Source organism: Myotis myotis, unplaced genomic scaffold (genome assembly GCF_014108235.1).
Source record: "Myotis myotis isolate mMyoMyo1 unplaced genomic scaffold, mMyoMyo1.p scaffold_m19_p_3, whole genome shotgun sequence".
NCBI classification, from domain to species: domain Eukaryota; kingdom Metazoa; phylum Chordata; class Mammalia; order Chiroptera; family Vespertilionidae; genus Myotis; species Myotis myotis.
The window spans coordinates 6,572,861-6,599,521 of record NW_023416335.1 but is presented as its reverse complement, the minus strand read 5'-3'; the positions used below and the strand labels follow the sequence as shown (position 1 = coordinate 6,599,521).

At 39.4% G+C, this 26,661-nt stretch overlaps 1 protein-coding gene across 4 annotated transcripts; it reads left to right on the top strand.

Moving 5' to 3' along the window:
• Nucleotides 1-1,020: 1,020 nt before the first annotated feature.
• On the top strand, nucleotides 1,021-25,693 carry CFAP97 (cilia and flagella associated protein 97). 4 transcript variants are annotated; one of them, XR_004966076.1, is made up of 5 exons: nucleotides 1,021-1,093; nucleotides 3,436-4,483; nucleotides 12,026-12,291; nucleotides 19,260-19,347; nucleotides 20,674-20,791. XR_004966076.1 is itself a non-coding variant. In XM_036299578.1 (5 exons), exons 2-5 carry the CDS (start codon nucleotides 3,454-3,456, stop codon nucleotides 22,831-22,833), a joined length of 1,575 nt encoding a protein of 524 aa, XP_036155471.1. In that variant the 5' UTR covers nucleotides 1,021-1,093; nucleotides 3,436-3,453; the 3' UTR covers nucleotides 22,834-25,693. The 4 variants fall into 4 exon arrangements, 3 of the variants coding, with proteins under 3 accessions (XP_036155471.1, XP_036155473.1, XP_036155472.1); XM_036299578.1 differs by lacking the exon at nucleotides 19,260-19,347 and adding an exon at nucleotides 22,706-25,693 and having other exon boundaries at nucleotides 20,674-20,824; XM_036299579.1 differs by lacking the exon at nucleotides 19,260-19,347 and adding an exon at nucleotides 22,706-25,693 and having other exon boundaries at nucleotides 1,077-1,195; nucleotides 20,674-20,824.
• Nucleotides 25,694-26,661: the final 968 nt, after the last annotated feature.

Genomic DNA, 26,661 nt, shown 5'->3' with positions numbered 1-26,661 from the left:
GCAGGCCGACGCTCTATCCACTGAGCCAAACCGGTTTCGGCTTGTTCCAGTTTTGAGATGTAATTGACATATAACATTATATAAGCTTAGGGTGTACAACATAATGATACGTATATGTGTCTATTACAAAATGATCACCATAATAAAAATCTAGTTAAAATCCACCACCTCACGTAATCAGAAATTTCCCTCCTTGTGATGAGAACTTTTGAGATCTACTCTATTAGCAACTTTCAAATACACAACGTATTTGTATGCCATGTTACTACAGTCACCATGCTGTACTTGCCTCTTGCTCCCACGGCCAGGTCTCCTATTGCTGACCTGGATTACTTTCTTCTAAAGACCCTAGTGATCACGTTGCGGCCACTTGGGTAATCATTTCCCATCCCCACACCCTCAATCACATAGCAAAGCCCTTTCACCATGTAAAGAAGCATATCCGCAGGTTCTGGGGATTAGGAGGTGGACAGCTCTGGGGCCATTATTCTACCACACCTACTATGTGCCTGTGAATTCAAAATGGAAAAATAATGGCGTCCAATGAATTCTACCGAGATCACTTTGCTCTCAGATTGAACTGCCCACCTTGTTCACCAGTAAGAGGGGTTTCTAATGTGTTACCAGCCCCTGCACAGAGAATTCGTGGTCGGGCTGCAACTCGCTGATATAAACAAAGACACAGCCGCCCCATTGTTATGATTACCGTTGCTGTTTTGATTAGGAATTGCAAAAAAGGAAAGCAGCTTTTCCTATTAAATTAGCCACCACAACTGGGCTCACCAGCGTTGCCGTTCACAGCGGGGGCAGCAGCGGTTGGATGCGGACGACGCTGCGGGGGACGAGGACTTCCGCCACGTGTTCCTTCCCATTCGAGGGCGGCGGGCGGGGCCCGCGGAGCAGCTCTAGGCCGCCCGGCCTCCGCGGTCTGTAATGCCCGCCGCTCCGCCCCGCCCCTCCCCGCCCCGCGACACTGGAGGCTCCGCCCCTTTTCCGCTCGCCCCGCCCCCGGAAGCCGAGCGCGCCGGCGCGTGCGCACGAGCTCGGAACGTCACGGGCGGCGCGGGAGGCTGCCTCCGGCCACGGCGCTCAGGTGAGCGGCACGCGAGCGACCCCTTCTTCCCGCGCCCGTCAGCCTCCTCTCCGTTGCGGCTCCGTTTCCCCTCGGGAGCCGGGGCAGCGGCGAGCACTCGGGGTCGGTGTAAGGAAGCGCCCGGGAGGGGAGGAGGCGCCCGGCTAAGCCCCTCGGGCGGCGGGCGTCACCACAGCGTCGGCGGCCGCGCCGCGCGTCTTGGGGCCGCCTGCAGCCTCCGCCGCGGTGGGCACGGCCTGTCCGCTCGTCGCGTTCGGGGTGGCGTGGGAGTCGGGGTCAGCCCTGGAGCCGGGCTCAGGTCACCAGCGCCCACCTCCGCGGACTTGAACCTGGACCTTGAGGCGTGAGGCTGTCCGTTACCTTCGGGCACCTCGCGGGGTCGGGCGGGAGTGCTGAACGGAGCCCGGGTTCCTGATCACGGGTGTTTGCTTGTTTTCTTTGGGCCTAGATTGTCGTGTATCCAATCGGTTACCTTTGGGCCATATTGTATATCTGACTACAGAAAGCTAATGTCACAGTAACAAAATGACAGTTTGAAAAATGCCAGGATCTGATAACCCTTGAAAGCTTTAGTGTCTCACTGCAGAGCGGAGGGGCTGTGCCCCTGGTGAGTGTCACCTGTTTCCATGGAGCACCGCGCAGGGGGGATGAAGGTCCGGTGACCGATCGTTTCGTTTTTACCCTTTCCCAGAGTGTTGTCAAGAGCACCGTTGCTAATTTTAAGTCCACGCCGTATTTTTATTATTTTCTAATATAAGTTGAAACCTCGTTTTGAAGTAAGTATTATCTAAAGGATTGATTGCTCAGTGGATGGGATTGTTGGATAACTTTTCTGTCAATTAAGCTAAATCCTGAGCGCTCAAATCCTTAAGATAACAGTATTGTTGGATATTTTCAACCCAAATTTAAACGTGACGTTTCCCAGGCGCTGGGCTATGCACCTGCTGGCATGAACTGTGACCACTTAGGGAAGCAGATGCTTAAAACTACTGGGGCCTGCATGAACCATGTCAGTGAAGATGGGGGGGGGGGGGGGGGGGGGGAGTATGGTGGGGGTGTATGGTTAGGGGAGGAGTGGAGGGAAAGAGAGGATTGTGGGAAACAAAAGAGGTAACTTTTCTGCTAACACATCAAAGAGCAGAACCCTTGCACAATCTCTTTTTAAAATATATTTTTATTGATTTCAGAGAGTAAAGGAGAGGTAGAGAGAGAGAAACATCAATGCTGAGAGAGAATCCTTGACGGGCTGCCTCTTGCACGCCCCCTACTGGAGATCAAGCCGCAACCTGGGCTTGTGCTCTTGATGGGACTCAAACCCTTCAGTCCACAGGCGGACGCTCTATCCACTGAGCCAAACCAGCTAAGGCCCACTGCACAATCTTACATTTCCTAACTCCAAACTCCTTCATTGGTTAAACAGTCTTTGAATCATATTTGTCAGATACTACTTTAGGCACTCGGTATATAAAGATGAGCTAGCTATCAGGAGTTCCCAGTCTGGTAAGGAGACAGAAGGCAGGGAATTGTTAGCTATGAAAAACAGGGATTTCAAAGTAGTATTTAATCATTTGACTTTGGGATTTAGACCCGGTTCATATAATCATAGGTTCGGGAAACAGCATATGCTCCTACTGCATGAATTCCCTACAGCATCCCACTAGTCACTCCTTGCTCCTAATCTTAGAAAGCAGCCCAGTCCGTTTTTGAGCAGTCCTAACGTTAAACTCAGAACAGCTTTCTCATGCACTCCATCTGTTGATGCAAGTTCTACCTCGAGCTACAAGTAACAGCTCTAAAATCTTTTTCTATATCAGTCCTAAGTATCTGAATACATTCTTTGTCATTACTTTTGCTAGATATGGGCCTGTTGTTCTATAAACCCTTAATCATGATTCACATTGTAGACTCTTCGCCATAGCACTCAGAACCAACTGCTTCATTGAAGCAGTTCAGGGGTGTGCTATGAAACCATTTGCTTTTAAAATTGAAGAAACTTACAAAATAATTTTTAATTTCAAAGGTATTCTTAACCATGTAACAAAGTGAGAAAGGAAAAAACAACCACACTCTTTGATTTCCGCCCTTGGCTTTTTGTAATACAGGGTGAATTATCTTACAAAAAAAATAGACCTATTTTTCAGATCATTGGCACAACTTGGAACTATTCCTATTGCCCCATTATAATTTCACTGGGTTATTTTTTGGTGTGTTTTTGGGGTCATGTTTCTCTTGATATGTTACCCAAACTTCTCAATTTGGAAAAACTATAAATTACTAAGTAAAAATAAAAAGTATTTCAAAATTGCTCTTTAGTCTGATGGTTACATTTTTCTTCTTTTCAGATATATATATTTGCCATTATGGATCGTTTTAGAGATATATCAGAAGATGAAGTGGACCATTCTTTCTTTGACAGTGACTTTGAAGAAGCAAAGAAAAGTGAAAGTAACTCAGTTTTTGGCAAGCAAAATGATTGCCCTAAAGAGAGAATAGACAAAGATACAGTAAATGTAAACTCGAAATTTGGAATGCAGAGAAAAGAAAATGATCTTGCTGAGAAAGGAAATGAAAGAAAAGAGAAAATTCCTTCAGAAGAACACCCTATAGAAAATGATAATGCACAAACCAGAAATTCTTTATCATTGACAACTTCTTCAAGATCAGAAAAACTGTGTAATGCTACAACAGGACATAAAATACACTTGACCATTCCAGATAGAATTCCCAAAATGGTAAAAGAAGGTGAAAATGATTATTATACAGATGGAGAGGAAAGCAGTGATGATGGGAAAAAACATTATGTCAGGTCCAAGTCAGCTAAACCGTCTAGTAATATCAAAAAAGGCATAAGTAAAAAGTATTCCAAAAGTAGCTCCTCTTCCTCTTTGTCCTCCTCATCTTCAAGTTCAGGTGCAGATTGTTCAACTGCAGAGTCTGATAACTGTACACCTGAATCATCTCCATCACTAAAGAAACATCTCTCTGGTGTAACCCACTTGTCACCAAAACAGAAATACAAACCAGGAATAAAATCAGCAGGAACACAGCCTACAAGAACTAAATCAAAAGTCGGTGACTACAATGAGGAATCTGAAGATACTGTGACAGATGTCACTCCTTTATCGACCCCAGACATCAGCCCTGTTCAGTCTTTTGAACTGGGCACATCAAACCATCAAAAAGTAAAAGTTAAAAGACAAGAAAATGTGAGTCAAGAAGTGTATGGAAATGTTGAGGATTTTAAAAATAATTTGAAATCAGCCAAAAAAGGGAAAGAAAAACATGGAGTAGATCTCACCTCGAAGTCTTCAGTGTTAGATTCCAATTTAGACCGTAGACATAAACAAAAAGCCATACATGACACAATGGACCTGAATCAACTCTTGAAAGGTAATTTTTCTTTTTCAAAACTACATATTGAATTTAATCATTAAACTTAAAGGTATATTGAGCTTAAGTATTAAATGCTATGAGTTTGCATTGACTTTTCTAGTAGGTATGTTTTTGTGATAATTGATATTATCATAACTTTATTAAATATTCCATTTGTCCACAAAAATAAGTTTTTATTTTCCCACATATAACTAAACTGCAAGCATGCAAGATGGAGATATGTACATGGTTATGCCTTTTCTGCATTGATTTCTCAGTACACTTTATCACTTTCAACTACTACTATATAGGTTTTTCTAGGCCTATTTGTTCTTACCTGATTTCTTCACAGCCTTTTCCACTTCCTTGGAAGATAAATTCACTTAATGTAAGGAAGACGATAGTGATAATGCTTAACACATTTAATAATTATGAGCATGAGATGTGATCCTGCCAGAACAGCTAGGTAGGAACACAGCATACTCTACATCTCAATTTAAACATTTTCACTTAAAACCGTTTGTTGATTCAGCTAGTGAATTTTGAGTAAAAAATTTTGCAAGCCGTTAGAGCAAACATTGGGTGAGAGTTTAGATAGTGAGGGATGCCTCTAGTTAACAGTGTTAATGTTATTTATTGGTTTAAAATAACTTTTGTTAACAAGTTTAATAAGTTCATAAATTTGAACTATGAAATAATAAGCATGTGAAACAAAGGTTAATGAAAGAATATAAAATCAGGTGTCCCAATTATAGGCCATGAAATATGAAACAGTGTTGAATTTGGGCACTTATGTAGTGAGGTGAAGAAAATTCTGGAAGTGGAATAAAAATTTTAGGCTTCTGAGTGTCATTTACTTGACCCTAGACCAGCAGTAACTATTCTGTGCCCCAGTCTTTTCATTTGTAAGATGAGGTGTTGATATAGGTTGCTAAAGCCTATTCTAAATTGAGATTTCTGGGGTTCTGTGAAAAATATTAGAAGGGAAGCCCTAGATGATTTGGCTCAGTGGATAGAGTGTCGGCCCTAACGTCGGCCTGCAACTGAAGGGTTGAGGCTTTGATTCCAGTTAAGGGCACATACCTCGGTTGCAGGCTCAATCCCTGGCCCTGGTTGGGGCGTGTGTGGGTGGCAACCAATTGATCACATCGATGTTTCTCTCTCTCTTCCCCTCCCTTCCACTTTCTAAAAATCAATGGAAAAATATCCTTGGGTGAGGATTAACAAAAAATGGAACAAACACAAGCATATATATATATATATATATATATATTTAGTGTAGACTAACATTATTAGACATCTAACATGAAAGTAAACCTTGAAAGAATTTATTAGAATTTCTGAATATTTAGCCTCTTAAGTCAATTGGGTGGCTGATTTGGGAGACTTCCCACCCCTGCCCAAAGCCTGCCTTTGCTAGGTACATAGCCAAAAAGGGTATGGTTGGAATTAGTTCTTTGACCTTGAGCTGTAAATCCCTGAATAGGCAGAAAGAGCATTAAAAGGTAGAGGAGTAGAGTATGTAGAAGTTTAGGCATTGGGTTATGAATCTCACATATTTAAAGAACAGTAAAGAAGTTGGCATGACTAGATTAGAAGGTATGTTTCAAATACTTGGTATAGGTAAAATTAGGTCAGTTTAGGAAGAATCTGTAGGGCAAAATAGAGACAATTTAGAAATGCTCCACAAATTTTACTGCATAGATTCTGTATGAAATAGATATGTGTCCTGGGAAGAAAAATTATTGTAAGAGAAAGAAATGGGATTAAGGAAGCATTGAACAAAGAAACTGGTTAAACTTACTGCTAAACTGATAACAACATAGGAGGAATGAAGCAAACTGCCTTATCTAAGAGGAAGATACTGACCCTGTTGTACTCGATAAGGAAGAGGATGCCCATACAGTAGTCCCCTCTCATCCTCAGGGAATACATTCCAAGACACCATATGGATGCCTGAAATGGGATTGTACTGAACCCTATATATACTATGTTATTTCCCTATATGTACATACCTGTGATAAAGTTAATATATAAATTAGGCATAGTATTAGATTAACAACAACAACAATAAAATAGAACATATACATTGATAAAAAGTAATGTGAATGGCTTGAGGGTCATTATTAAGTAAAATAAGGGTTACTTGAACACAAGCACGACACCACTGCCACAGTTGATCTGATAACCCAGACAGCTAATAAGTGACTAAGGGTGGGTGGTGGATACAGCATGGATATGCTGGACAAAGGGGTGGTTCACATCCCAGGTGGGACAGCATGAGGTGTCATTGTGCTACTCAGAATGGCACACAATATAAAACTTACGAATAGTTTATTTCTAGAATTTTCCATTTAATATTTTTGAGCCACAGTTTTCCACAGATAACTGAAACTGAAGAAAGCAAAACTGTGGGTGGTTCTGTACTGCGATTAGCTACTAGCACATCCTCCCTGGGAACATGTTTTGTCCCTTTACTGGCAGGCTGCAGTGAACAGCATTCTAGTAGGTGAAGAGGAAATCTCAGATGTCCTCGACACACTACCAAGTGTTACCAAACATTTGAGAAAATCTAAAATCAAGAGAAGCACCAGACTCACAGTTGAAGAACATAATACTTGAAGCAGAGTTAAAAGTGAAGCTTGGTGAATTTAGAGTGGCAAAGACAAAACTCTCTTCACTAATAATACTGACATGATTTGCTTTTTATACTCTTCTGTCACATGTGTATAGTGGAGTTTAGCACTAAAAGGGACAAAGAGTGTTTGACATTAATAAACTGACCAAATACACCAAAAAGATTTAAGAGCCATTAATATGCAATGTGTGATAAAAGCAAAACAGAACCCAGTGATGAAATTGACAAAACCCTAATCATTATGAAAGATTAATAGAGCAATTAGACACCCCTCCTCCCCCCGCCCCCCTCCCCAAAATAAGTAAACTGCCTGCTTGTGGACTATACTTGGTCCACAGGTATTTTGTCTATCATACATTTTTTTTTAAGTGGTGGCATATCAGTGGCTATTCCTATATAATGAATTACCCCAATGCTTAGAGACTTAAAGGCAGGGGACTAGAATCATCTGAGAGCTCTTCACTCACATGTTAGGTGTGGGTTTGGGATGACGTGAACAGGACTGCTGAGCAGCGGGCCCACGTGTGCCTCTGTGTTGCCTGGCTGCCTCACAGATGTCAGCGTCAGGGTGGTTGGACTTCTCACATGGTGGCTCAGATCTCCAAGTTCAGTGTTCCGGGAAACAAGATGGAAACCTCATCGCCTTTTATGACCTAGCCTCAGAAGTCACATAGCTTCATTCTTCCATATTCTATTGATGTAAATGGTAATGGACCTTCCCAAATTTGAGAGGAAGAGCATAGACCCTCTCTCTTAAGAATGTCAAATACCTTATGGACATGTTTTAAAACCACCTCTTCAGTCCATCCTCTGTCCACATAATTTTTACCTACTTCTCCCAAACGCAAAAATACATTTCTCCTTTCGAAAGATTCCCCCAGCCTTGAAATCCTGGGTCTAAAACAGGTCCAAGTGCAGCGCAGTCTGCTCAGACGTGGTTCCCCAGTTTCCTGTACCTCTGAGTCCTTTGAGAATCTTCTGCCAGGAAGAAGTAGAAAGGAAAAGTATGTTTTGAATCCCATAAGTTCTGGCTCTTTTATATTCTCTCTAAATTTTGCTTGTAAACTGACCGGTTCGTTTTTTAGCCTGTCACTCTATCCTCTAATTATTGTGGATAAAATAAATCACTGATACTTTCAACATTCTGTGTGGAGATCTGCTTAGCCCAGTCCACCAATGGCAGTAGGTACCTAGTCAAATAGCCAACAGTATTCCTAAAATTCTGCCATTTCATCCACTTCAGCAATCCCTTCTAGGCCCTTCCAGCTCTACTTGTCACCTGGTCTCAGCCAGTGCCCTCTAATGTAGATTTTTGTTAGGGTAGTACCCCGGTTCCTGGTACCAAATTTTGTATTAGTTACTGCTGCTCTGATAACAAATCACAAAACTTAGATGTATAAAGCAGCAACCTAGGATGACTCAAAAACTAGGATCATAGTGGCCCTCTGTGTGGTTTGATTGCCTCACAGCCTGGCAGCTGAGCTCAGGGCAGTCAGACATATAGGGTGGCTCAGGTCCCAAGGACAAATATTCCAGGGAGCAGGATGGGGTTGGGGGGTGGGGGTTGCATCTCCTAAGACACACTTAGGCTGTATCATATTGGTCTACATAGTCACAAGCCTTCCAGATTCAGAGGACTGGGACTGGGAAAATGTCACCGAATTTATCACCTGACAACTTGTTAACAAAGACAAAGAAATTTAGTAAATTTTATTATTATTTCTTGAAATGTGACCTGTCAATTTATAAGTTTGGAATTTTTTTTTAAAGTTTATAAAAAATCACTTGAAAAAGCAAATACCATTCTTTTATAGGGATCATGAATATGCCTACAGGACAGTTCTTTTTTAAGAGCTATTATATGAATAAGGTCTTAATATGGCTTGAGATAAAATTTTCAGTGGTAACGTTACACAAAGTTTTTAAATGCTGTCTGTATCTCAGCTTAGGTGAAAGTAAAGCTGATACTTCTAGTAAATGAAATTAAATAATTTAAGAAAAGGCTCTAGTGATGATGGACACGTATTGAAATACTGTAACAAGTTTGAACAAAACTTTTATTGAAGCCCTAGCCAGGTTTCCCAATGGTTAGCGTATTGGCCTGCAGACAGAAAGATTGCAGGTTTGAGTCCCAGTCAAGGGCACATATCTCGGTTGCAGGCTCCAACCCGGGAGCATGCGGGAGGCAACCGTTCGATGTCTTTCTCTCACATCCATGTTTCTCTCTCATCAATGTTTCTCTCTCTTCCTCTCCTTCTCCTTCCTCCCTTCCACTCTCTAAACACATCAGTAGAAAAATATCCTGGGATGAGGATTTTTTAAAAATTGTTTCATTGAAGAAAATTAGAGAAAAACAACGTTTCATAAATATGTGAATTTAAATATGTATATATTTATATAAATATTTGTATCCCTATATAAATATTTCTATTTTCTGTGTCCAGCACAGCTAGAGAGCGGTCTGGTTCCTGAGTAGGGGCATCTGGGGATTGAGAAAATGAAAGAAAGAGACAGACACAGAGATAGAAGGAAAAAGCTGGGGACGGGTGGGGCAGCTGTCCTCTGATGGAGAGACAGTGACCCAGAGTAGATATAGTGCATTTATTTTATACAGCAAAATACCAGGAAGTTTTACTTAAAGCCCTAGACAAAGGAGATGATGTGCATTCTTGTGGCTTCTTTGTAATCGTCACTTCCAGGTGGGCCCAGATAATGGTGATTGTTCCTGGTGCTTGGCTGGATTTAGATAATGAAACCCAGCCCCTGGCACCTGAGTTGAAGGTCAGGCTGACAACACACCTGCCTCTGGCAAGGCGTGTTTCCAGGGCATGGCTCTGTGGGCACCGCTGGATTCAGATGACAGTCAGCTCAGGGGCCTCTCCCAGGCGCTCTCTACATCCTTGAAAGTTTATTCAAGTTAAAAAAAAATTAGATCTTAATCGGAAAAACCAATGGAGCATATAAGGGTGGACAAAAGTAGGTCTGCAGTTGTGAGTACATGAGATAGTTTATTCTGGTATTATTACTTATTAATTGTATTATACTGTAAACCCACCCCTATATTTAAAGTTGCTTCATACTTGAGCATATAGCCACTTTAGAAAAACATAATAGTGATACCTGGATTCAGTATATAAGTACTCCATCCATATACTTTTCCATCAGAGTTAGAATGCTAATTTTTAAGGTGAATTAGGTTAAGTGTCCTTTATATAATTAATTTATTTATAGCTATTGCCTTATTTTACTTTTTAAAACTTTTTAAAAATGCCATTAGGAAAAAGGTTTACTTTTAATTTTGTTTAGAATTTAATTTTAAAGGCTTTCATTTATGGCTAAATTAATATAGAAACCTTATTAAATTCTACAAAATGGGCATTTCTTAGAAGCAAGATAATTATGTTCAGCCCATCTATATCTTTCTAAATGTGTTCTCATTCAGGTTTTATCATTTGGTTTTCAACAAATTACCAACCATTAATTTCATCATTTTATATCAGGAAATCACTGTTAATAAAATTTATTTTAAGTTTCTGTAATCTTTGATTGTCTATGGTTAAATGTAGGGAGCTAGACATACAGTTTTTGTGACCTTGCTCAAATGTTTTAAATTTTCTGTACCAGTCACATTTTTAGATGAGGGTTAAAAATGCCTCTTCCTCTTATAGTACAAAACGCTACGACAGTAAAAGAGTTAACAAAGGTACTCAAGTAAAAACAAGTAACGCTTACTTTAAAAAAATATTGTAAAAAACATAATAAATGTGCCAGTATATTACTAATCTGATATAATGTATTCATTTTAGTACTGACTTAAACTGAAACATTTAGCAAGCTTAATAGTTTTAGAAACTTTTATGTGATAATCAGTATGCAAAATATTTTTCTTGGTTACAAACTTTTTATACAATACTAGAGGCCCAGTGCACAAAATTTGTGCACGGAAGCGGGGTGTCCCTCAGCCCGGCCTGCACCCTCTCCAATCTGGGACCCTTGCATATCTCCCTGCTGGCAGTTGGATATCCCTCTCACAATCCAGGACTGCTGGCTCCTAACTGCTCGCCTGCCTGCCTATTGCCCCTAACCCCTTCTGGCTGCCAGCCTGATTGCCCCCTAACTGCTCCCCTGCTGGCCCGATCACCCCCAACTGCCCTCCCCTCCTGGCCTGGTCACCCCCAACTGCCCTCCCCTCCTGGCCTGGTCACCCACAACTGCCCTCCCCTGTGGCCTATTTGCCCCCAACTGCCCTCCCCTGTCGGCCATCTTGTGGTGGCCATCTTGTGACAACATCACATGAGTGCGTCGTGTGACGCCATCTAGGCTTTTATTATATAGGATATTGATGTTGGCTTATGTTTAATCAGGAATGAAATGTTTGACTTCTACAGAAGTATTTGTTTTAATGCCAATACAAAATACTGTAGTAAAATATTTTCAGATTAAGTGGAAAGTTTCAGAATATTCTGCATTTGTTTTTGCCATTTTCTACCCATTGTTTTCACCAGTCATTGCTGAGGACACTTTATTTTTGAAGTATGCCTTCCACCTAACAAAAACTGTCTAAGTATTATATTGGTACACTCAACCAGAGGTTTCCAACCTTCCTAATTATTAAGCTTCCTTGGAGAAACATAAGATGAACCTGACAGGGGCATTTTCCATAAATTATACCTACCTTAAAACCAGCACCATGTACATTTCTTATTGTTTGGTATATAGCTTTTATTCCCAAAGAACTCAGTAAGCATAAAATGCTAAGCTGCCTCTGGATTTTTTTCTACACAATTGTGTGATGTCAGTAACATTATTTCATCTATATCTTTTCATGAATAAATGTAGTTTTAATTTTAAGAATTAAAGCAAATACCATCATATTTCATGCTACTTTCTTTAGCCATTTTTCCTTCTATTCATTTCTGTAGCTTTTCTGGAATTGGATAAAAAGAGACCAGAGAAACATCACTTAGATCAGCCTTCAGCAGCACCTAGGAGAAACTACTCTTTCACAAGAGAGGAGGTGAGACAGATTGATCGGGAAAATCAGAGGCTTTTGAAAGAACTGTCAAGACAGGCTGAAAAACCAGGAAGCAAAAATATGATTCCTAGAAGATTTAGTCATCCCCCTAAGTTATATCACAGTGCTGTCAACAGACAGAAAGAACAACAAAGGATTGAAAGAGAAAATTTGGTAAGTAAAAAATTTTTTAGTCATCAAGGAAATGCATTTGTATTGATTTTTTAAACCCAACTTACCGGAAACCCAAAGACAGCCCAATATTTAAACTTAATTATATAAAAATAGATTTAGATGTGTTTGGCATGAAATACATGATGAACTATGAGCCTGCAAGGTACAATGTGTAGCTTTTTTTCAGCAACCCATATTTTAAGGGAACCTTAAATGAAAATACTGAAACCTCCATTAACTATATGACTAGATCTGTTAAATCACTACAGTAGTACAGGAAATGATGTCCAAGGGTCATCCTATATAATAAAAGCATAGCATGCAAATTGTCCCCTCGACCAGGAGGTGGTTCAGGAATTTGACCAGGAGACAGGGCTGGCCGGAGGAAGGGAGGGAGGCCCCGGCCAGTGGTGGCAGCAGTGGCAGCAGCAGGCGGCCAGGGGAGGGTAGAGGAGGGAGCGGCAGCCGGCAGCTGCTAGGAACCGTACCAGTACACAAATTTCATGCACTGGGCCTCTAGTATGTATATATCCTCTGTGAAGTATTCAGTCACTAGCTTAATCTATTTCACTTTACTGTATCCCTGAAAGCTAACACAATTTATACATCACTTATCTATAATCCTGTCTAATAATAGACAAACATGGTAATTGACCATACCTTCACTACGCCTCCCATTGACTAATCAGTGAGATATGCAAATTAACTGCCAACAAAGACGGTGGTTAATTTGCATACGTAGGCGCGAAGCGGCGGAGCGAAGACTAAAGGCGGCTCTGGCCGGAGCAGCGAGAGCTTGAAGGCAGCTCGGGCTGGAGCGAAGGCCTGGGTCCCGGGTGCTGGAGGAAAACCGGTGCCGGCAGCCAGGGGAAGGGAAGGCCTATTGCACGATTCTTTTTGTGCAACAGGCCTCTAGTAATCTATAATAATGAAAGCATAATATGCAAATTGACCGAACAACTGAACAGCAGAATGACTGTCCGAATGACCTTCCAGAGGACCACACTATGACACACACTGGTGCCAGGCCAGCCAAGGCGGGTGCGATGTGATTGGTCGGGGGACCCCATCATCTCCCCACGATTGCCCCTCAGAGGGAGGCCCAGGTCAGCGGGGCATTCAGTGGGGTGGGGGGCTCCACTATCACCCCAAAGAGGGAGGCCCAGGCCACCCTCTGCACGGCAATTGATCATGGAGCCCCAGCCGAGTGGGCGGGGCCTCCCAGCTGGCAGCCACAGAGGGAGACCCAGGCCACCCTGCTGACAGCGCTGCGGCAGGTGGGCAGGGCCTCCCTCTGTGGGGTGATCGATCTGGAGGCCCTGCAATCGATCGCCCCACAGAGGGAGGCCCAGGCCAGCGGCGCTGTGGTGGGTGTGAATGGCTGGCCATCAATTGCCCCATAAGCGATCGCACCCAACGCCTGTCACCCATAAAGGGAGGCAACCGGTGGCAGGGGTGGGGGGGGGCAGCACCACACAGATGGCAAGCAGTGGCAGCAGCAGGGGCGGGGCCAGCTGCCGGCAGCCAGGAGAAGGAAAGCCCTGATAGGCCCTGATTGCTGGCCAGGTCTAGGGACCCTACCCGAGGGGTCCCGGATTGCAAGAGGGCGCAGGCCAGGCTAAGGGGCACACCCCCTGCCTCTGTGCACAAATTCTGTGCACCAGCCCTCTAGTTTTAAAGAATATATATGTTCTCAAAGAGGTCAAATTTTGTGGTCTGCTACTTGAATGTATGAAAGTCATTATCATTAAAAAATATAGTTACACTTTGATGTTCTAAGAAATATATGTGGGGGCTGTTAAAAATCTTCTCATTAAAAACTTATAGCATATGATTTTTTCTTTTTTTATGATTTTTTTTCTTTATTCATTAAGGTATTACAAATGTGTTCTTATTCCCCCATTGTCCCCCCACCCCCCCAGTCCTGCCCTCACCCTCAATTATTTTCTTTATAAAATTCAGTTTATAATAATTGCTGATATTTACTGAGCTCTTACTAAATGCCAGGCATTGTTCTTTTTTTAAATATATTTTTATTGATTTCAGAGAGAGACACAGAAACATCAATGATGGGAGAGAATCACTGATCGGCTCCCTCCTGCATGCCCCACACAGGGCATGTGCCCTGACCAGAATCAAACTGGGACCTAGTGGTTCATAGGTCAATGCTCAAATACTGAGAAACACCGGCCGGGCCAGACATTGTTCTTAGTATCTTCCAAATATTAGCTTATTGAATCCTGACAATAATTCTTTCAGGTAGATACTGTTTGTATCCACATCTTACAGTTAAATAACTGAGACTTAGAGGTGTTAAATAATGAGCCCAAGGACACAGAGTAAGTGATTGAGCCAAGATTCTAAACCCAGATAGTGTTTTAAACTAAAATTAAATCTTTAATGAGCACATAAATTCAAACTTAAAATAATTGATAAAGCTTTTATTAACAATTACTAAAACAGTTTCCAAACTTCACCCTCATATTTCATCATCAGTACAGTCCTATTTTTCTGTATACTTACCTGAAATTGTAATACTAGTAGAGTCTTAAATCCTTCAGGAAAGTTACTCTGCATGTAGCAAGGAGTAGATAGCACAAAGCAAGTTGAAATGAGGTTAATGGATAGTAGGTTAGGTGGTAGTTTTCTGCACATCATTGTAGCAATTTGAAGCTAATTCTATATCTTCCAAAAACTTGTCTGTTCCTTTACATTTATCCTTCATAATGATTTATTATTTTTACATTAAAAAATCTATTCTATATATATAAAAGCCTAAGCCACCATTACAACCCAACAACCGGTTGACCAGTCGCTATGATGCGCACTGACCACCAGGGGCCAGACGCTCAGTGCAGGAGCTGCCCCCTGGTGGTCAGTGCATTCCCACACCCAACCTCCCATGGTTCCTCCCCCTGGCTGGCCAACTTCCGGTGGTCCCTCCTGCCAGCCAGCCAGCCCCAATGGCCCCAATGGGGCTGGCCAGCGGGGGGAGGGGCCATGGGAGTTTGGCCTCTGGCCCCGATCAGGACTGGGCGAGATGGCCCTAATCGGCCCCAATTGCCAGCCAGGCTGAGGAACCCCACCCATGCACAAATTCATGCACTGGGCCTCTGTTATAAGAAAAGGAGACATATTGCCCTAACCGGTTTAGCCCAGTGGATAGAGCGTCAGCCTGCAGACTGAAGGGTCCCAGGTTCAGTTCCAGTCAGGGGCATGTACCTTGGTTGCAGGCACATCCCCTAATTGGGATGTGCAGGAGGCAGCTGATCGGTGTTTCTCTCTCATTAATGTTTCTGACTATCCTTCTCCCTTTCTCTCTGTAAAAAATCAATAAAATATATATTTTTAAAAAGTACAAGTCATAATCCCTATGTGTTGGATGTTAGTAAATATTTCTCTTTGTCTCCCTGCCCTTACCATTGGTAAATATGACCAATGAAAAAATTTTTTAAAAAAGAAAAGGAGACATATGTAATACTTTAACAATAAAGAATTTATATTACAAAACAATGATATTCTCTAAAACAAAATTTAAAAATATCTATTATAAGTTTTTATTGGAATTAATGTTAAATTTACATTTTAATTGCAGAGTGTTGACATTCTTAAAGTATTACCTTCCTATACAGAAATATGGTATATCTTCCCATTTATTCGATGCACAGGATGATGCTCCAACCAACTGAGCCACACAGTCCAGGGCTAAGCTGTTATACTTTTAAACCTGTTTGGTAGGCTGTTCATGGTCAAAAGACATGTACACACACATTTTTATAGTTATTTCTGTGTCAGATATACTGCACAAGCAGCATCCATTACTGTATAATTTTTATGATTTGTATTCCTTCATTTGCTCTCATCTTGTGATGGAGATCAGTTCATATGGCTGACAGGCATAATGACTAAAGCAGTTCTGTTCCAGGACTCTTACTTTCACTTGTTAGCAATCCAGAAGCTACCAGTCTTTACTAATACAATTCAAGACAAAGAAGTACCACTGTGCAGAGAAGGTAGAAAAAGAGAAGGAAAATATGGTATACAATTGAGTCCTGAGCTTTAGAGTTAAAAGCATGCTATTAATCTGTCTTTCTGATGAATTTTGATTTCTTATTTGTTTATCACTATCTTCCCCCCTCATTACCAACGGAAATAAAGGAATAATAAAGACAAAGTAAATTTATCCAGTAGAGGGCGTGCTTGCTATATACTCAATTATATTAGAACTTTATTATTTCCAAAAAGGGGACTCGTTTTTTTAATTCATGAACTTTGAAATATTGTTAAGCCGCATCTTCTTATCTGTATTTGAATATAGTATAAATTGATGATTTTAATGAAAGAGCAGAGAAGAGGGGAGTTATTAAGGTAGTTTATAGTTTCACTTTACCCTCTGATAGAAATTAGATTATTTCATTCTTTTAAATGTATGTCAGTTTCCTGAGCTGTGAAAGAAGAGGGGAGGAGGAGTAATTGAAGCAAGATGAGGGAAGAAGTAATATTCCTGGTGGAATGAATCAGAATTAGAGCCTAGAACTCAAATGAAGTTAATTTATTTTAATTTTAAATCCAGAGAAATAGAAGTAGACAATAAAGTAGACCATAATGTTTCCACTCGGGAGTTCTTGTGTTAAAATAAAAGTAGTGCATGGATAAATTTAGAAATTCAGACTGGTCTTAAAAACATTAAGTGGCCTCGCCGGTTTGGCTCAGTGGATAGAGTATCGGCCTGTGGACTAAAGGGTCCCTGGTTCGATTCTGGTCAAGGGCACATGCCTGGGTTGCAGGCTCAATCCCCAGCGGGGGGTGTGCAGGAGGCAGCCGATCAATGATTCTGTCATCATTGATGTTTCTGTCTCTCTCACTCCCTCTCCCTTCCTCTCTTAAATCAATTAAAAAAAAAAAACATTAAGTGAAAAATAAAATCCTTTTTCTTTTGTTCTTTGTCCGCTCTGGTCTAGAGGAGTAATTTTAGACCTCTTAAATGGGGAAACTGTTAAAGGGAGAGTGGTACATTGTCACAAAGTGAAGATTTATGGCACACTCATATCTAGTATGAGTGTTGATTAGTTGAATAATCAGTACCTTTGTTCTAAGATCTTAAAATCATAGTTCATTCAGTCTGGCTTTTCCTTATTCTCTGCTTTGTTGACGGTTGTCTCCTCCCATAAGAGAAATAAACCTAATCATAACTAAGTATGACTCTAGCCTAATGATTACTAAGTATGACTCTATCTGTAGAAAATAGGGAGAATGGTCCTGATTTTTCCTGACTATAGGATACTTGTTACTCCCTAATGTCCTTCAGGGTCTTTGCTTTATCACTTTAGAAACAATAAAGCAACTCTTCTCTACAGAAATCATTAACACATTATTTATTCATTAATTTGTTTTAACCTTTCTGCCTCTGAAGACAGCATTCAGGCTAAGTTATTTTTCTTTCCAAAAAGAATAATGTTTCCAAGATTTAAAAAAATATATATTTAGACAAACTATTTTGGGATTCATAATTAAAATCTGATTTCAGTAGCATTACTAAGATTTTGTATACCATAAACTGGAACATAAGTAACCATTCTTATCATTTTTCAATTCTTAAGTTCTTACTCTATGCCAGGAACTGTTCTGAGCACTTCGTACCCATTGTCTCACTTATTACTCCAAATTGCTTGAGTTTTATTTCATTGTTAATATCCCTATTAAGTCATTTGACCAATGTCATATAATCAGTGGCAGAGCCAGGATTTAAATCCAGGTCTTTCTGACTAAGTAACTTACATTTTATTAATCACTCTATTACAAGTGTTAGAACATTTTGAATTATTTTTAAGTTTTACCCAGGAGTTGTAAATTGATGACTAGACTGAAACGTATGTATACTTTTGATTTTAGGGTTTATACTGTAATCAATACTTCATAGTTTTGATATTGTTTCCACAAGCAAGACCTGTCTGAAAGCATTTCTTTAATTTTTGTTAGCTTGTTAAGTTATAACACATGGACTAATAGATGGTGTGGTTCCATATGATTTGGATAGCTGAGCCAAATCATGTTTCTTATATCCGCAGGTTTCTGCATGTAAACTTGATAAGCGACATCTCAGGATTACAGAATGGGTTTACTTTTTGCCTTATTGACAAATTATTTCAGAATTGATTTTGATGATATAAAAAGAAAAATGCACATCTAACCAAAAGAGTAAATTTAGGACATTAGGAGTTTAGTTAAAAAAAATATTGAGACTTTCACCAGCAAAAAGATAAAATTTGTAAGTAACTGAAAATATCAAGTTTTCTGCCTATCTATTCCACTCCTTACAGCTCAGTGAGTAGTTAATGGGATAATTAGATAAAACAGCAGATGTAGCTCTGCTCAGTGAAATACATTGATGATGTGATACATAGGAAGTTGCTTACTATGCTATAAATGTCTTAGACATGCAATGGTATTATCTTCCCAACTAAGTTATAAATTACATGCCAAGGCAGTATTTTATATATTTTTAATATTCCTTCCAGTATCTTACATAGCTCAGAGCAGCTACTACTATAGAGGAGAAAATACAATCTTAGGAGGTTTTGCTACCTAAATTATACAGCTTCTCTTGTCTATAAAGAGAGAAAGCCAGTCTTATGGCAAAAAGACCATAGACTTTACAGATGGAACCATGTTTAAATCATAACTCTCAGCTCAGCAAAGAGAACCACCAACACTAGGTGGGAAAGGCTTTAGAGGAATTGACTCTTCTAGCCTTTGAAGGCTGAAAACGGGGGAAGGCGTTTCATGCAAAAAGAATCGTTGGCAGGCTGCATTCTCTCAGTTGATCTTTCTGCTTCTTCATGTGTTCTGCCATTTGTCTCCAAGCTCTGTTTATTCACACAACTCCTTCTCACCCTTTTCTAATCGGCTCTTCCCCTGAATATTTTGACTTGTTCTACCACCCTCTCCCCCCCTCTGGGATTGTTCAGGAGCACTGATGACAGAACCTCAGAATAGACGGGTAGAGGATGAAGATGCTAAGAACAAAACACCACGTTGAGAAAAAGTTCTGGAAATGTAATGGTTCACAATTACGTACATGTACTAAATGCCACTGAACTGTATGTTTAAAAATGGTTAAACGATAAATTTTATGTTATGTATATTTTACCACAATTAAAACTTAAGTTGAGGAAGAAGGAAAACATTGTACAGAGGAAAACTTGTCCTGTGATGGAACACGAGGCTGATTTTTCAATATGAATCTTGGTGCAGAACAGCATTCTCTTTTTAGATAAAGTTCAATGTGCTACAGAGGAAGTTTAAATCAATAAAGAGAATAATAAAACACAACCCTGGATCAATCCGAATTCATTGGTCTACTTAAATATTCCTTTCTCGATGATGCCTGGGAGAAGCAAACAAAAGAAACTCTTTCACCTGATTTGTGAAGAAGAAAAATAAAATTAAGAACATTATACATTAGACTCTTACTGAATCTTATTATACTATGTTACTGGATACTGTGTTGCCTTGGCTAGTTGACTTATAACCTTTAAAAAGCTTTATATTCTATAATAGTTGTAGTTGATTTTCAAACTTCTTAACATCAAAAACTTTTCCTTTTTCAAACTAATTTTATGCAGAATCTTCAGTATATAAAACAGACAATTCAAAAAGCATTGTTGAGTCGGTAGAAATTAGGAGTGGGAGGCCCCTGCCCCTTGGCCTTTCTTCAGTGTCCTAGTCAGCCTGGAGTCATTACTGGAAATTTAAAGCAGGTAGAAAGCCACTGCTGGATAACCAGATAGAGGATTTATAGTAGCTTTAATAAGCTTATGGTCATTCCTGGGCTCTTAGCATTATTATTCCCATTTTGTCATTTCTATGAGAAACTCAGCTTTAATGTATTTCACCTTACAGCACCTTTTCTAAGATTGTAACCTGATCTGAAAGAGGTGTGCCTGTGATCAGTTGTTAAAATCGTAGTGGCTTTGGTTAGCTATAGGATAGGTCAAAGCCCTTAGGTCAGCGGTTCTCAACCTGTGGGTCGCGACCCCTTTGGTGGTCGAACGACCCTTTCACAGGGATCGCCTAAGACCATCCTGCATATCAGATATTTACATTACGATTCATAACAGTAGCAATATTACAGTTATGAAGCAGCAACGAAAATAATTTTATGGTTGGGCCACAACATGAGGAACTGTATTTAAAGGGCCAGAAGGTTAAGAGTCACTGCCTTAGGTTCTCCTGAAAATATATTATTTGAAATATTTCAACAGTGCTTTAGTCTTTTCTATTTAATTTCATCCATTTCAGGTTCTAAAAATAGTTTTCCTTTTGGAAAAATATTAGTATTTATATAACACTGACTTTCACATTGATTGTCTTTAAATGAAGGCTTTATTGAAGAGACTTGAAGCCGTGAAACCAACAGTTGGCATGAAACGGTCAGAACAGCTAATGGACTATCATCGCAATATGGGTTATCTCAGCTCATCACCATCCTTAAGACGAGCAAGATCGACTCTCAGCCAGTATAGCTCATTAAGTAAGCATATTCACAATTATTTTGTACTTATTTGTATCTTTTTGTCTTTTTTCTTATAATAGGGTTTTATTTATTTTTATTTATTGATTGATTTTAGAGGGAGAGAGAGAGAGAAACATCAATTTGTTGTTTTACTTATTTATGCATTCATTAGTTGATGCTTGTATATGCCCTGACTGGGGATCAAACCTGCAACCTTGGCATATCAGGACAATGCTGTAACCACCTGAACTACCTGGCCAGGACATGATAAATGCCGACTTCTGAAATGCACTTTATGATTTTTCACTGGCATGCTTTGTTTGTGTTAGTTCACTTAGTTTCAGGTTTCATTTATAGCAGGTAATGGCAGCATAGGAAGGAAACCAGGAGAAAAAAACAGTTGAAAATATCAGTAGTTTTCTTAGATAATGGAAGAGAGACTTTTTTTTAAAAAGTATATATTTTATTGATTTTTTTACAGAGAGAGGAAGGGATAGGGATAGAGAGTTAGAAACATTGATGAGAGAGAAACATCAATCGGCTGCCTCCTGCACACTCCCCACTGGGGATGTGCCCACAACCAAGGTACATGCCCTTGACCAGAATCGAACCTGGGACCCTTGAGTCCACAGGCCGATGCTCTGTCCACTGAGCCAAACCTGTTAGGGTGGAAGAGAGACTTTTAACTTCAATATATTTATTAAAGGAAGAAATGAATAGATGTGCTATTTAAAAGTCGCTAAAACATTTCCCCAGCCAGTTAAGAATTATTGGTAATATCTTCAGCCCTTGTATGTACTCTTTCTTCCTCACTGAATAAAACAAAAATCAACAATCTATAGAGTCATAAGATGTAATCCTTCTTAAAGCTTTTTATGTGGTCATTCACACATCTGACCAGTGGTGTGTTGCCGAGAATGTAGGCAGAATGACCACAGTGCTAGTGCCTGCGACATACAGGAGGGCCAGATATCTTTCTGTACAGAAGTCTGTGCTGTTGCTTCATATATGCATTCTAAACTGGAAAAATTAGAAGCCAGTACTAAAACAAAGTTGGAACCACTTACCATGCCACAACTCCCCAGTGCTCATGTGAGTCTTACACAGTCCAATGACTAGTAATTCCATTCACTCATTCTCTAAGCATTACTTCTTTGGTATAGTGACTAGGATGGGGGTCTGTTCCAATAACTCATGCTTAGTAAGTATTTGGTCTTGCATGTGGTACATTTTTTGTTGAATAAATGTATAATCCTACATAATAAAAGGCTAACAGGCAAATTGTCCCCTTGGCTGGGAGTTTGACCAGGGGGTGGGGCCGGCTGGCCAACCACTCACGGCCCCTCCTCCCAGCCGGCCCAGCCCGACTGACCCCAATCGGGGTGGGCTGGCAGGACCCCACGCATGCATGAATTTGTGCACCGGGCCTCTAATGGTTATATGGTTTTTTGCACTTGAATCATTTAAAACATTTATTTAAAACATCTGTTCCCACCCAAATCTGTTGAATCAAAATCCCCTAGTGTAGTATATTTTTTAACTTCCACAGGGAACTCGGAAGTGCATTTCTGGTTGAAAATTATATTAGACTATTAAAAACATGTGGGCCCTGGCTGTGTGGCTTAGTTAGTTGAAATATCATCCCATATACCAAAGGTTGCAGGCTCAATCCCCCCCAGTTGGGATTGATATAGGAGGCAAATGATCGATGATTCTCTCTCCCCTCCTTCCTCTCTCTCTAAAATTAGTAATATCCTCAGCATCAAAAAAGAGAGAGAGAGAGTTAGGAAAGGAAAATTTAGTCTGAACTTAAAATTAGGAAAGGAAGTTTATCAGATGATGATTTATGTATTTTGTTTAAATAATTCAAATCATTTCTTATTTTTTGTGTATTTTCAGGAGGCGCTTCCAGGACATCTAGTGCTACCAGTGGTCTCAGTTGTAAGAGTGAGGGAGCAGTTTTTGACAAGTCCAGTGGCCTGTTGCTAAGACCTAAGCCCCCTAATGTTCGTACAGCTTGGTTATAAAAACTTTTTACTGTAAACATTGTTCACCCAATTCTTATTGAAATGCTCTTGTACATTACTATAATTCTCTTTGTAAACATCTCTAATAACTGTTTTAAGAATTTTAAGTTGTACAACAGCAAATTGTAATTTATTGTACTTCAATGCAAAATTGTTTTCAAAAAAGGCAATTTAATGTAAAGTCAGTGTTTCCTGTGAGGGTGTATTTATATGAGATGTATATGTATTTAATAGGTAAATGCATGTATATTGTCTTAGCATAGAGATCAGTTCAGCTCTCATGCTGATAAAACAGTTGTATTACTGCACATTGGCACTGAGATGTTAACTACGTACATCTCATTTTATTTTTATTTTCACCTCTTATAAGCTTTGCACCGTGAACATTACTCCTCAACTTGACTGGCTTTGTTTTCCGTTTGCTTTAGGACTTAAGTGGTATGACTCATAACTTAATTGTAACACTTTCTTATTAATGAAACAAATCTTGAAATTCGTTTTCATTGTTGGACCTAATTTACTGGGTCAGTCCTTATGATTCGCCAGAGGTATCTTCTACCTCTGTGTAAGTGTGCTGAGTTACACCTTAACATTTCATCAGCCATTCCAAACCATTTCACACTGTGAGCATTAGGAAGTTCCACTTAGAAGCTCCTCTTTCATGTTATTGTACATTCAGGTAAAGTACTATTAATGATGCTGAAAAATAAGGTAGGCTTGCAAGCTACAGTCTGCTTACGTTGTGAATAGTTTGTCCAAGGACCAGATCATCATAAGCAAAAGCGAGTATTTTTGAATCAGCAAAATAGCACCAGTCTCAAGAAGTAGATCTGAGTTGTATCAGAACAGTGCTTCAAATGATACTGTTAACAAGCTGTGTTACATTTAGTATTTATTATATTAAGAGAAGAGAAAAGAAAGAAATGCATTGTCTCGCAGCATTAGAACTTCCAGGTAGTGGTTTTAAGGGTTGAAAAAGAAAACTAAAATATAAGCGATAAAGGGGGGAGAATCATATATTTATTGAGACTATTTTATGTCTGCTAATTTGCTTGTTTTGTTTCAATCTGTAGGCTCTTAAAGTATATCTCAGTCATGGTTGTGCCTGCTGTTCTAGTTATCATTGTCTTTCATTACTGGCCTCTTTAGTATGTCCTTAGAATGTTGGAAATTTCCATATTAAATGCCAAACCTTTCTTTTTCTAATATGCATTTGTGATCTGTAACCACAATAAGAATATTTGTATTTTTCTGGGTTAACTCAAGCTCTGTAGCATGTATGCAGAAAGCCAAAGTGCATTTTACTGAACATCAATTCCGAATTTCTTGGTCTTAGTTTGTGTTTGTCGATTTTGTTTAAGGTAGGGCATGTGAGGCATGGGAACAGTAGGGCTAATGTAATTCATGTGAACACAGCCTGACTGTCAGATTGTTCTTTCTTTGGGCTACAGTTCCTTCACTGTTGTTTGATGCTCTGTTCTGGTGAACAGGTTTTTACATCATTTGGTACTGCTTTACATATAAAATTTAGCTATACTAATGCAAGGTTTTAGTTTTTAGCTTACTGTACTTCTCATGTTTGTATAACAACCTATCTTTAAGGAGAGATAAGGTAACGTTGAATTTAAAACTCAACATTTGAACATCAGTCCAATAGTGATTAGCCAGTATTTTTTAATTGATTTTTACATTGTTAGAAAAAATATATGTCAAACCTTTAAATGTCCATAATGACATTAGTCTCTAGGAACATTTATATGGTCCTTGCCATATTTTAGGTACAACACATAATTTCATAGATAAAGCAGTACTTTGATTTTTAGATACTAAATTAATGCCTTTATTTGTACTGCTTTGACAGGGAGGTGCTTCTAAATGTAACTGGTAACAGGGATTCAAAGTAAAAGTCAGGAAGAAAAACAATATTCGTTTTTTTTAAAACAATTTATAATACTGTTGTCATGATTACTTATATATGATAAGTGTAAATAGAAGGCTAGGAATTGAAAAATGTGATATTCTTCAAGGTACTTTGAAGTTATGGTTTAAGAGGCATTTTTTATGAAGGGCTCGTAATTATACTGTATTCATTTTCAAGAACATAAAAAGTGAAGGATCACCTAGTACTACTTTATATTTGGTTCACTGGTACCTTGCTGTTTATACTTTGAAGATTTACTTCTGCAAAATTACACTAACCCAAGATCTAAATTATTAGGCAAGATTCTTATTGAGTGTTATTTTCATATCTGTCAAATGCTAAACTAACATTGCTCTTTTCCATAAGAGTCTGTGAAAGATTTTGAACAATTAAAATTATTTCCTAAGAAATATCTATTATCTTGGGCTTTCCCTACTTCCTTTTTTCACTATCCATTAAAAGCCGCTTTCTTAGCTACTACTACAAATAAAATGTTCTGGTTTGCTTATAAACATAGTGTAATGCAGTTGTTTTCAACCATTTGTTTTAACCCAAATGTCCAAAATGCTTATCTAGACAACTTTAAAAAGAGGTCATTGTGAGGGATATGAGTGTGTGTGTCCCATCTTCAGACTCAAGTACTGCACACTGTGAAAAGTATTATGACCAAGATAATGCCGAAGATACAAGTTTAATTATTATATTTTGATAATTCATGAAATGTTTAATATCTTAAATGCCAAAGTCTTTACCTATAAATGATTATATACCAGCCTAGAAAATGTGCTTAATGATAATGACTTTATTTTCATGCATAAAGGTCAGTAAGAAATTGAAAAATCAATATCCTTTAAAAATTTTTCAGTCCATTGTAATGTATTTTGGTCATGAAGAACTAGCTTGGCATAGTGAAGAAAGAAATAAAAGAAGTAAAGATAACTGAGTTTTGATCCAGCGTCTGTCTCTCAATTGCATGGTCTCGTTCTCCCATTTGAAAAATTAGAATAACAACTTTTACGTACCACACAAAACTAAGAATTAGAATGAAGTTGGAAGGAGGCTATTCGTTATAGAGCTTTCAGAGTTTTGCTTAAAATTCTGTTCTTGATCAATCATCTCTTTAAACCACATTATCAAATTTGTTCTGTAATATTGTTACAATGCTACATTGGGCACACTGTTCTAGATTGACTGCAAGGCCAAACTAGTCCCATTTCACTCTTACTGCTAGGGTATCACCCTCTGGGGTCCCAATCCAAAACAAGTTTATCAGGGCTCCCCTTTCTTGGCAGGCCGAGGGTTCGTTCTTGTCCCTTTCTCCCCAAGAGGCTTTCAGACTCTAGTCCAGTGATAGCGAACCTATGACACGCGTGTCAGAAGTGACACGCGAATTCATTTTTTTGGTTGATTTTTCTTTGTTAAATAGCATTTAAATATATAAAATAAATATCAAAAATATGGCTTTGTTTTACTATGGCTGCAAATATCAAAAAATTTCTATATGTGACACAGCACCAGAGTTAAGTTCGGGTTTTTCAAAATGCTGACACGCCGAGCTCAAACGGTTCGCCATCACTGCTCTAGTCCCTCAGCATTTCAGCTGAATTTTCGATGATTTGTAGGCACCAAGTGAGGAAAAGTATCCGATGAGGAAACACATCAGACTCACTTCTGCATTGTCTCCTTCCAAAGTGTTGGCCCCATAATTTTCCATGCCTCCTTAGCTCCTCAGTGCCTTCATGCAGATTTTATTTTAAACAGTTTGAGCCCCTTTTCTAGTTGTGAGAGGGTGCATGGTTTGCATCACCTGGTCTGCCAATATGGAAATCCTTTATAAACCATAAATACTTTTTTAAAAAGGTAATTCTCAGATCTTCATAGTGAAATAAGTGTATTAATCTTGAACC